At 42.8% G+C, this 12,241-nt stretch overlaps 1 protein-coding gene across 4 annotated transcripts in view; it reads left to right on the top strand.

Moving 5' to 3' along the window:
* The window catches only part of MEGF11 (multiple EGF like domains 11), a 286,399-nt gene that overhangs the window by 33,331 nt on the left and 240,827 nt on the right, over nucleotides 1–12,241 (top strand). For all 4 annotated transcript variants that reach the window (XM_063142441.1, XM_063142440.1, XM_063142439.1 and 1 more), the window contains exon 4: nucleotides 4,483–4,575. In XM_063142441.1, coding sequence (XP_062998511.1) covers nucleotides 4,483–4,575 — 93 coding nt within the window. The remainder of the gene's footprint in view (nucleotides 1–4,482; nucleotides 4,576–12,241) is intronic.

Below are 12,241 nucleotides of genomic sequence, written 5' to 3'. Positions count from 1 at the left end.
TGGTAATGGTTGTTATTAGTATTACACTGTTTAGCTTCTCACACGATCCTGTAGAAAACTTGGTTTACTAGCCAATTGTTTCAATGAACTTTAGAGCTGAAAACAGCGACCAGAGTTTGGGGAGAGCTAGAAATCAAGGTATGGGGTTGGATTAAACCTATTGCCAGGTGTCACAACGAAATGATGATGACCTGCATTGTGGTCAAACTGGTGGAGGCAATTCTAAAGAGGCGCAGGGATAAGCATCAGGCGATTCCGTTTCTGAGCCTCCTTCTGTTGACTGTTCTGTTTTTCCCTTTTCTTTTAAAATTCTGTGCTGAGGAACGGATACCACACGACCTTGAACGCAGCCCAATATCTCATGCTAAACGCATCTGCTACCAAGTTGGCATTTTTGGCAGGACTTTGATGTAGGTCATTTTATTACCAGGCTGAATCCAACTCCATACTGATCTCCTACTCATGCCAAGAATGCTAATAATAAACTAATCAATGAGGTGTTGGATTGTTCAGGAGAAACGGTCCATGGGGGGAGAAGAGGGGAACGGGGAAGGGGGGAGGCTGCAGATGTAGAAGAGGTGGAACCCCAGCGGTGGAGGAGCCATGGCCACTACCCTGGGCGATGTCACACTACCTTTGCTTGGGTGAGAGTATTTTCTTTACTCCGGGGATCTTTGGGGGCGGGGCGTAGAACGGGGCAGTGCCCGAGAGCAAAGGCTCATCTTTATTTTTGCTTGACCTTTTGATGCAAGTAATTTTTATAGTTCCATTAACTGGCGAGATCGTTTGCAAAAGTACATTAGGAAGAGTGCCTTGGGGACGGCTGTGTCCTATTATGTGGAATGTTAATAGAATGAAGAATTAATTAAACGCTAAAGATTACAGCAGGACAAGCTCTCCCCGCCCCCACCTACTTTGCGGGACAGATCTGGAAATTTATACTAGCAGCAGCTGTGTTTCCAAATGGAGCCCTATGACTTCCTTTGTTATGGGCAGAGTAGATCTGGTTTATTGAGCCCAAAGCTGGTTCTCAGCATAGTCTACAAAAACGTTTCTCTTCAGATGTGCAAAGCATCTTTCAATCTCTAGCTCATTTGCTTTGAAAACTCTGAAAAGCAAGTCTTTAATATTTCCATTTTACAGATAGGTGAACTGAGGTTGAGCAAAAGCTCAACATCATAAATAATAATAATAATAATAATAATAATGGTTTATCAGAATTGTGAATTCCGATTCCTGTTGCTCCTGATTTAAGTCCAACCATGTACATTTGGCTTACGTTTCGTTTTGATCTTCAGGATTCCAACTTCCATGGCAGAGTGGCTGTAAGGCTTATTCTGATCATGTATGTGAAGCCCTTTCAACACTCATAAAAACCACTATATAAATGCTTATTAGGATTGTGGCAGCAGGCAAGGATTGGGCTGCAAAGTATGATGTTGAACATTAAATCTGGCTGTAGGATTCTCTTTTACATGAATCTCTCATTCATTAGGAGGGTATGGAATACCAAAGGAACAAATATCCTAACTTACAACCTCTTGCACATTTGGCTGAAGACAATTTTCATCTAATGGACCTGCTTGGGTTTTAGATACGTTAAACTAGAGAAAGGGCAATTCACAGTCATGAATGGCTTAAAAAAAAGAAAGCAAAGCAAATAACAGGAACAGAAGGAGCAAGCTGTATTAAGGACCTATTTATGGGTGCTATGGGGCTTTCACCATTTGCCCCCCACCCACTGTAGTCCTCATCCTGCACCTGCTGTTTGAATTGAAATAAAAGTTTCCATTGGTGTGAGTGGGAGCTTTTGTTCCACTGCAAGTAGCAGGCGTGGGGCCCCATTCTGGATTACGACGGCCTCCTTCCCCCCTCACTAAAGTATCAGTCCCGATTGGGCCCTCTGCGCCTGCTATTTACTTTTAAAAAGCCATTCACGCACTTGCTACTTGCACAAATGGCAGCATGTCTGGTTTGGCTCTGAGCTCAGATCTCAGTCAAAACAGCATCTATCTTCCGTGGGAGCCCTTCTAAATCCTGCAGCGTTTGACCTGCTTTCTGAATCTAGCTAATAGGCTAGTTTGGATGTAGTGCTAAACCACCATTAAGCATTAGGAAAATTAGCCTTGGGTCCATGTCCTCTGCCCTCCACCTTCTTCCCCTGGCTGGGCAGTGATGGGGAGATTGGAAGCTTCCACTTTCTTTTTAGATTAGCCATAGCTTGCTGGGTTGTCAGAACCTGGAAAAACTAGTTAATCTTAACCATAGTTTGTGAAGCTTGTTTGTTTTAATGAACCACAGTTTAGGATTCAGATGGCACTCTAAATCAGGGATAGGCAATCTTTTTCTTTTTCTTTTGGCTGGGGGTGGGTACATTTGGCAATTTGAGAAACTGTTCTGGGCACCATCACAAAATGGCTGCCATGGGAGGTGTGGCAAAAGACAACCTGCCCCAAAGACTCAGGTGTTACACTCCACAAGTCAATTCCAAATGTATGTCTATGGTTTGGAAGTCTGTGGTTTGTAGAACGTTGGCCTGAGTGGGCGGAGTTAGAATGTCTTGGGAGGGGGAGGAGTCATATATAAGGGAAGGACGGAGGGGATTGAGAAGAACTTTTCAGAAAGGCTTTTCAGGGAGACTTGTTAGGTCCTCTTAGAGTCTTTAGTGCTCTCTGTGTTTATGGTACTTAAGTTCTGGGAAATTTGAGGGTCAGTGTAGTGAGTGGTGTCTTTAGGGCAGCGGTTCTCAACCTGTGGGTCGGGACCCCTTTGGGGGTCGAACGACCCTTTCACAGGGGTCGCCTAAGACCATTGGAAAACACATATTTCCGATGGTCTTAGGAAACTGTATTGACTGAACTATGTCATGTATCATCTTTTGTATTATTAAAGCTATTGTTATGTATTATTTTCATTAGCAAACCATCCCATGACAATGGATCGTGTAGAGAAGAACGAAAATAATTTTATGGTTGGGGGTCACCACAACATGAGGAACTGTATTAAAGGGTCCCGGCATTAGGAAGGTTGAGAACCACTGCTTTAGGGTGTGGTGTGCACGTAGTGGAAGTATATTAATCAATAATAATAATAAATAAAGTTCAAGAGTGATTGTGTGAGAAAAAGGAAAGCGCGAATGTGAATGAGTGACCGGATTGTATGAAAGGTTTCAAAAAGGTTTTTAAATGTTGTTATTTGAAACAAAGCTTATGAACTTTTAAAAATACATTTTGATTGTTTTGTTTTTAAACTACCACAAAAAGCCCACGTGTCTGTTTGGCGTTTATCATCTTAAGTTTACACATTCAGCACCCACTCTGACAATCATTCACCTAAGCGGATATAACTCACAGCGCATTATTATATATATTAAAATCCATTCTCCATTTTAAACCCCTTTCTCCACATAGTTTGGAGGAAGGTGGGCTTTATCCCTTGCCTCAGGCGTATCAAGCGGTGGTGCTTGGCTTGAGCAGGGAGTAGCCTCGGCCGGGTCTGGTGTTCAGAGCCTGTGTCGCCCCATAAGAAGTGGTGGCAGCCGTGAGGTCTGGTGTTCAGAGTCTGTGTCGTGGCAAGCGCAAGGTAACACACTAAACAACTCTTTTGAAACCTGTTTTCAGCACCAATAGTAACCTATTTCACAGAAGGCAAATTCTCTTTTCACTATCCCCAATCCCAGCCAACTCACTGTTTTGTATCTCTTTCTCTCTCTCTCATTCTGAGTTACCAGCCATTCACATACTGCTTTTCAAAATCTGTTTATAACAAAATTTAAAAAGTGGGAGGGGTACGGCGCCTTGGTGGCCATCAGGAAAGTTGTCTGGGGTGCCCCCGTGCCCTCAATGCCACGTTGCCTCCCTCTGTTCTGAATGGTTAATCCAAAACAGAAATGTAAGTTTCTGATCTCCTCCTAGGAGAGAGGGAAGAGGGAGGGAGTGGGGAACGCATGAGCTTTTATATTGTATTTTATATTATGGTTTTATACTGTTGTTTTATACTTTGAATGGTTTTAATTTTTGTGAACCGCTCAGAGAGTTCCAGCTATTGGGCGGTATAGAAATGCAATAAATAAATAAATAAATAAGGTTCAGGGAAGCTTCTTTTTGTAATGGAGCCGCAATCTGCGACTTCTTGGGTAACGTTGGGTGGGTGCAGCTATGTCCATTCAAGCCTTTCTAGTGCCCAGTAGGGATTCAACCCAGCTGGTACAGGATAGAATAAAATCTAGTTTCTACTGCCTAGGAAGCTGCAACAGGTGATATGGGAACAGTTTCCCTGTTAGCCACACGTTCTATTTTATCATGTTTTGCTTACATATTTTGGGGGTGTTTTCAGACTATTTTGAAACACTGTAAAAGCCCCAGGGATGCAGACAGCTAGAGTTTTTTTTTGTTAATAATATAGAGTACACAAATAATTTGGACATCTTTGCGTTCCCTTTAATGTTGTAATGTAACAAATCTATGTATTTTCTGTTCCCAGCCCTCTGCACGGAAGAATGTGTCCATGGAAGGTGTGTTTCTCCTGATACGTGTCACTGTGAACCAGGATGGGGAGGTCCGGATTGTTCCAGTGGTGAGTAGAAAGAGAGCGAAGAAGCATTCCAGCTCTGTAGCTGTGAAATAATCCACTGTTGTAGGAACCAGGTTATGTTACCTAACAATCTAAGAGCTGTTTACCTGGAACTTTTTTCTTACTTTTCTAAATGGGACCCATGCAGACGCCCCAAGTGGACTGTGCCCTACGATAAAATGTTTTGTTCAAGATGTTGCATATCTATCTTTTTTGAGGTAAGAGTCATTCCGATAAAGCAGTGATTCTATTATCACACAGTTGAGGTCTTCTTTTAAAAATTTCATAAGTGCATTTCACTGGCATTTGTTGCTTATTGTCTAAGCATCTTCCCTTGAGGGTGAGTTTCTGCAGGAAGTTATTACATTTCCCCACTAGTTGATCCTTGCTGCTTTCTGTATGGGGAAAATGTAATTCTTCCCCCAGATAGGAAACCTGTTGCTGTTGTGATTAATGAATGTGATTGTTCAAGTGTTGCAGGCATTGATTGGCTAACATCTATGCCGCCATTACTGATTCAGTGCATTTCTCTCTTTCTTCCTGCTGCTTTGTGAATTTCCCTCACTCTCTCTCTCATAAGTACCAGGGCCAGATCCAGGGGTTGCAACAAAGAGCTGTCCTTTATAAGCCCTCTCAGCTGTAGCCCGTAGCAGATTTGAAGGTTCCCTTTCTGTGATGTGTTTTCCAGCATTGCTTTCAGAGGGAAATGAGAGCGTGGGGAGGTGAAAGTGCAAACTCACTGTTGGCCGCTATGGATGTTTCCTATTGGAAGAATAACTTCTGTGCTCGACAGTTCGAGATCCTTCCTGTCAAAGAACGCTTAATTTGTCTCACCACTTGTTAATTGGTAAATCAGTGCATTTGCTGGCTTGATGAGCTCGTACTAGAACAAAATGTCCAGCGTTGCCTCCAAAGTAAACACCAGAGAGTTGTGCAATATAAGATGATGTATCTATTACTGACATAATGGAACTAAGCTTGTTAACTCTGCTAGAACGGGCAAGGGAATACAGCTCTGTCCAAAAAAAAGATACTGCAGTTAATTTCCTGAGTGGACGGTCCACCTTCTCTTTCCAGTATTGATTGGGATCTTTGACAAGCATCCTTATAAAGGATGAGGATAATGGAATGAGAGTTCCGTCCTGTTTGTTGGAAGTCTGGGAGGTTTTTCCCAGCTGTTGTTATTACAGCTGTGTCCTTCGTTGGTGGTGGCATGCTTGATTCAGCTTTGGCCATGTGGTAGGGACAAATTCAATTTCAGAGATGTTCTTAGGGATTGGCAGGGCCAAAAGGGAAAAGGTCCATTGGCAAATTGCTAGAATATCTTAGCTTAAAGCTCTTACCACCAGCAACTAAACCGTAGGAGAGGCTTTTAGAAGGGGGGAAAACATGCAAAAAGCCAGAAAACTACTAAACTTTTGGCAGTCAGAGGAAAAAGTATGTGGCTAGCTGAAGGAGGTGTGGCCATCTGAGGAGCCCGGGAAGGCCAAATTGTCCTGTGGGTATGAAGTTTGATACCTCTGCTCTAAATAATAATAATAATAATAATAATAATAATAATAATAATAATAATAATAATAATAATTTATTATTATTATTTATTACATTTTTATACTGCCCCATAGCTGAAGCTCTCTGGGCAGTTTACAAAGATTAAAACACAAAAGATTAAAAACAAATATACAAATTTTAAAACCATAAAAAGCATAAAAACAGATTTCATACGATATCCATCTATTCTGGGTCAGCTCTCCAGGGTGTCAGGCAGGAGCCTTTGCCAGCCCTGCTGCTTTTTCCAACGGGGGTTTCACCTGGGTCCTGCTGCGTGCCGAGATGGACATCAGGAAAAACTTCCTGACTGTTAGAGCAGTACGACAATGGAAACAGTCACCCAGGGAGGTTGTGGGCTCTCCCACACTAGAAGCATTCAAGGGACAGCTGGACAACCATCTGTCAGGGATGCTTTAGGGTGGATTCTTGCATTGAGCAGGGGGTTGGACTCAATGGCCTTGTAGGTCCCTTCCAACTCTGCTATTCTATGATTCTATGATCACGCGCTGCTGCAAAGCGATGCACTTTTCCCCTCTGTGCCTGTCTGCGTGCAGGATCCAAGGCATAGTGTCGTGTGGGGGCGATTAAGGATGTTACGTTTCTTTGTCTCAAGGCAGGAGATCTTTTCCTCCGAAGGCAGGCTGATATGAGCTAGAAAGTCCAGATGAAATAGTGAGCAGCTATTATTAGAAAAGCTTTTTAAAAGCCCTTGGTAGAGATGATTATGAAATATGGTCCAGAAGTCATGTTATTCTGAATTACTCTTTTTTATCATCTTCTTTTTTCCACCCACAGATAAAATGGGTACTTCTTTAATGCGTTTGGAGCTGGAGGTGTTACAATGGGCAACTGGCCGGGGGCCGGGGAAAGAGCTCAATGTTACAAAAGCCGCAATTGGTGTAAGAATGGAAGAGCAAACGATGAGATGCCAATCTCGGGATAGGCGCCCTTTCCTTGTGCAGACTTTCAATATTATTCCCCTTTTTGTGTGGTGGCGGCAGCAAGCCGTCTTCCACCATGCACCACGGGTAGGGTGACCCTATGAAAAGGAGGACCGGGCTCCCGTATCTTTAACAGTTGCATAGAAAAGGGAATTTCAGCAGGGGTCATTTGTATGCATGTCACACCTGGTGAAATTTCCTCTCCATCACAACAGTTAAAGCTGCAGGAGCTATACTGCAGCTGTACTGTGACCAGATTTAAAAGAGGGCAGGGCACCTGCAGCTTTAACGGTTGTGATGAAGAGGGGGTTTCACCAGGTGCTGCATGCACACAAATGACACCTGCTGAAATTCCCTTTTCAATACAACTGTTAAAAATACAGGCGCCCTGTCCTCCTTTTCATATGGTCACCCTAACCACGGGGACCTTCTCACAGTGGTGTGATTCACACAATTTTTATGCTGAAAAATGCAGACAACATTGAACATTTTGCACAAGGTTTTGGGCAAACACCATGAAGTGATTTACAAAAGGGCACTAATTTGGGAAGTGGTGATTTTTTTTTTAAAAAAAAAGGCTTCCTACATTAGATATTCTACCTCTTTTTTTTAGTAATTACTGAGTATTAAAGCACTGACAATGATGGAGATAGAAACATTATTCATAACTTTTATTTCCTCACTAGGCAATGGTCCAGTATATTTCCTTTGTGAGAGGTTTTTTTGGGGCTGTAGCCAACTCTTAAATTAACGATTCCCTGTTAGCCTTTACAAACGATACCTCGGGATTAGTCTTGAAATCTCAATATGCTCTTTTTATTGAATATAATTAGTACATTTGTTAGTATTGGAGCTTTATATGTCTTTGTATTTCCCAGGGATGCCTTTCCCCTGGCCAAGTCTGGCGAGTTTCGGATGGGATCCTAGAAGCAGTAGCTAATGTTTGGGGCCAATGTGTATATTAGCTGTTAGCCTTGCTTTGTGCATTGAGAAACTCTCCTGAGATGCTGACACCTGAGCATTGTAACATATAAGGAGGGTATTCCTGAAACAGCCAGGCAGCTGTTTTGATGAGAAGGGATTTTGGCTTTCAAGCATACTTTTAACACCTGGAACCTGAAGTGTGAATGACCTGGATGGACAAAGAAAAGAAGGCAATTAGGAAAAGGCGATTCATTCCTAGCAAGGGCAAAAGGCCTTGCGTCCTTCTTGTGATCTTCCAGAAGCATCTGGCTATCCACTGGTAGAAGGAGCATGCTATGGGCCCAACCCATCAGGTCTCTCTTATATTTAGGGATAGGGGGAAAGATTTGTTTGCTTGGCATATAACCTGCCCGTTTCATACTTCCCAAACTAACATGTCAATCAAAATGCAGCTATATTTCAGTATTCCCAGTTCTCTGAATTTTGTGACACAGTTGTCCGAAATGCTTAGAAAAATGTATATATTAAGGAATGTATATGTTAAAAATGCATATATTAGTGAAAATAACGTACAAAAACACACTCTGTTAGGCAAAATTGCTTACGGAAATGCATTATTAGACAAAAATGATGCATTAGGAGAAATGTGCATGAAAATCCATATGGGTTTTCATACAGACTTTAAGAAAACACCACAAATGGATGTGAAAATGGGATGAATCAAACTTTAAATTAATAAAAGGGGAACTGAAATTGACAGATCCACCTGTCCCAACTTATAGGGTCAGTTCAGTCAACACGTTAGTCAGCGCAGTGTGAAAACTCCACTCAATGGTCGAGTTTTTAGGGGGTTCTCCCCACTCCACAGTTGTGTGACTGTGGGCTACTGTGGAGTTGAGTAAAATCCATTGAGATGTTTGATTGACAGTTCCTCTGCCCTCTTTCCTCCCCCAGTCCTTCCGATGGTAGAAAAAAACAATCTGGAAAAAAACAATCCCGGCGGCTCTCCTAGAGTGGCACTCACTCCTTTCGCCACTCTTGCCAGGGAACTCTGTAGCCAATGGGAAAAGTCAACTCAACACAACGGAAAACTCCATGGAGCCTGCCAAAAACACTCAACACAACGGTCGTGCAGGAACTCTCTTCTGCACACCATGGGTGTTTTGTGTGGAGTGTTTTTTTAAAAACAACAACAACAACAACTCCACCATTGCATAGAGTTTTCCTGCCAGACAATGCATTTCTCAAAGGTTGGTGTAAAAACTCCACTGTGGAGTTCTAAAACCACCGTGAAGAAATGTGTTGTCTGAACTGAGCCATATTTTTACTGGGCATGCGGCCTTGAGAAGAAGGCTCCATCGGCTACAGAAGTTTGACCTCTACAAGGAAATTTAGCTTGGTTTAAATATTGGAAGAGCAGAATTGTATAGCAAAAAACCAACACCCTGGTGGTATCAGTGTTAACACTGTATGTATCAGTGTGAACAATTTTGTGACGGCACTGAAGAAACAACAGGATAAAGGCCCTTTCTACACCTAAGGGTGTAGAGGGAAGCAGAGGAGACGATCCTGGGATTTCCAGCTTCCGGGGTCATTGCCTTGCGTCCAGACATTTGCGTGACGTCACGTAAGTGAAGAGGGACATTGCACCCATTGTGGCCACCTTTTTTTTTTAAAGCAACAGGAGCCAGAGCGCACTTGCGCTCCAGCGAAATGTAAGTTTTAAAAAAGCCCGACCCTGCTCCCCAGCCCAGCCCCGATGTCCCTGGATTGCCCTTGGCCAGGCTCCTTCCCTCTGCTGACCCCATTTGGATGCACCAGGAGCACCCAAGGACAACCCCGGGTTAAAAGGCCGGTGTAGAAACAGCCAAAGAGAAGGATGTCAGTATTATTTGTTATGTACAGGTAAGAAAAGTCATTCCTACCGTAGCTCAGGCATAGAGCCCGTGCTTTGCATGCAGAAGGTCCCAGATTCAATCCTTGGCAGCATTTCCAGGTAGGGTTGGGGGAAAGACCTCATCCGAAACCACGGGGAGCCGCTATCAGTCAGTGTCAACAGCGCTGAGCAAGACGGAACAAGGGGCTGAGTCCTTATAAGGCAGTTTCCTCAGTTGCATCAGAGTTTCCCTTTGTTCTTCTGTCTCTTTCTGCCTTCCTCCTCTGAACCCGTTAGCTATACTAACCGGTGGTGGGGTCCTGATGGCACCTTCGGTTGGGACACCATCCACTTGTTGAAGATCAATGATTTAAGAAGACCCCCGCCCCATCCCTCCAACGTAGGGTCCTCTGTAGCTTCCCTCATGAGAAATCATAATTCCCATTGAAGAGTTCACCACTTGTCAAGGTTAAAATAACTTTTAGACAAATGGTTTATCTATTACGAAAGGGAGCCTGTGGCATATTTCACTCTGTGTGGTGCCTTGCCTTTCTTTGACTGCACGCTGACTGGCACGCTGCTCCCTCTGCCCCCAGGCCTCTCTTTGATTTCATACCAGAAATCAGTAATAAATTAAGGCTTGATTACCATAACAATAAAAACAGGAAGGGACACCTTTTTAAATCAAAAGGAACTGTTGAATAAAACAGTTCTCGGGGCCTTAATGATGTTTAAGCGGAATTGTTCCCAGCCAATAAAATGTTCCCAACCTCCACCCTCCGCCTTTAAAACAATTGCTTTTAAGTCTTCCCCCCTCTCCATTGCTGTCCGTTCAGCCTGTGCTTTGGTTGTTCAGATGCTGAAGGGAAGTCGTAAAAAGCCTCTGTGAACCTTTCCTGCTCACCTGCTCAATTATTTCAAAGCAATTAACTTCTAACAGCACGGTGGGTTGGTTTGGGGCTTCCTGTAGAGAGACACTAAGCCATTGGGAATATACCTGGCTTTAAGTGGAGGTTCTTGCAGTTGTGAATGATGGCCATCCAGATTGATCGGTGTTCAGTTAGACAAGTACATAAGCATGTCATTAGAGTGCTCTCCTGCAAATGTCCTTCATATACAAGAGTACCCTTTGCTATGAGAAATGTTTTGTTGCCATACTTGAAGTTAAGTGCATAATATGCGGCTATATTATGGACTGGGTGTAGCATCCCATGATTTGAACTAAATGAAATGCCCTCACTGGAATTCATTCACTTCATGGATGGTCTTAGGGCAAGATTTTTTTTTTTTGCTTTTGAGGTTTGCAGGCAAAGCTGGTAGCAAGATCAAGGCAGGATGGTGGATCAAAGCAGATAGAAAGTAGGATAGCTTCGAGTGGGTCCTGCTAGCTGGAACGCTCTCCTACTATGACAATAGAAGGATGTTGTCTCAGCAGATGTGTCCTTTGATCTAGTGGCAGCAATGGGGTGCATTTCCAAACCATCCACCTGGGGATTAGGTGAACTCTATGAGCAACCTAGCTAGTTCCTGGGAGGAGAAATGTTTAAAAAAGCATTCTACACATTTTGGTACACATTCTACACAAAGGAGAGAAGCTGGTTTAGCATAATCACCAAGAGACTGAGGTACAAATCAGGATGTCCCCAGTTTGGGTCTCACCTTTGCCATGAAATAGTTAGATAGCCTTAAATAAGACCCTTACCATCAGTCTCAGCTCTCCCACCTGCAATTATTTATTTATTTTATTACATTTATATACCGCCCCACAGCCGAAGCTCTCTGGGTGGTTTACAATGTGGGGGTAATAATAATAATAATAATAATAATAATAATGTATTTATTTATTTGTTACCCGCCTCTCTCTCTGGATCGAGGCAGGGTACAACACAAATGCAAACACCATAAAATACATATAACTAATTAAAACTAATACATTATTAAAAACAGCACATTATTAAAAAGGCATCTTAAAATTCAACTGGGTAGGCCTGCCGGAAGAGATCAGTCTTTATGGCTTTCTTAAATTATGGAAGACTGTTAAGTTGACGAATCTCTCCTAACAAGAACTGTGCACTGATATAGGCCCTATTGGTCAGTCTTATCAAAGAACTTTATTTACACTATGTTGCACAGCTCTTGTGAGGATTATAACAACACAGTGTAACTAAAGTTCTTTGATCATACTGACCGAAAGGGCCTTTATCAGTGCACAGTTCTTGTAAGGATTTTAACAACATAGTGTAAGTAAAATTCTTTGAACACACACAGATGCTAAATCTTCTCTTTGGTTCCACTTGTTGCTTGAACTAATGTGTTCCTGTTCAGTGGAGCTTCTTATCATGTTCATATGACTCCTGCGCTGAAAGCCCTGCACTGA

This window comes from Elgaria multicarinata, chromosome 16 (assembly GCF_023053635.1).
Source record: "Elgaria multicarinata webbii isolate HBS135686 ecotype San Diego chromosome 16, rElgMul1.1.pri, whole genome shotgun sequence".
Lineage (NCBI taxonomy): Eukaryota > Metazoa > Chordata > Lepidosauria > Squamata > Anguidae > Elgaria > Elgaria multicarinata.
This window is presented reverse-complemented; position numbering and strand designations above follow the sequence as displayed.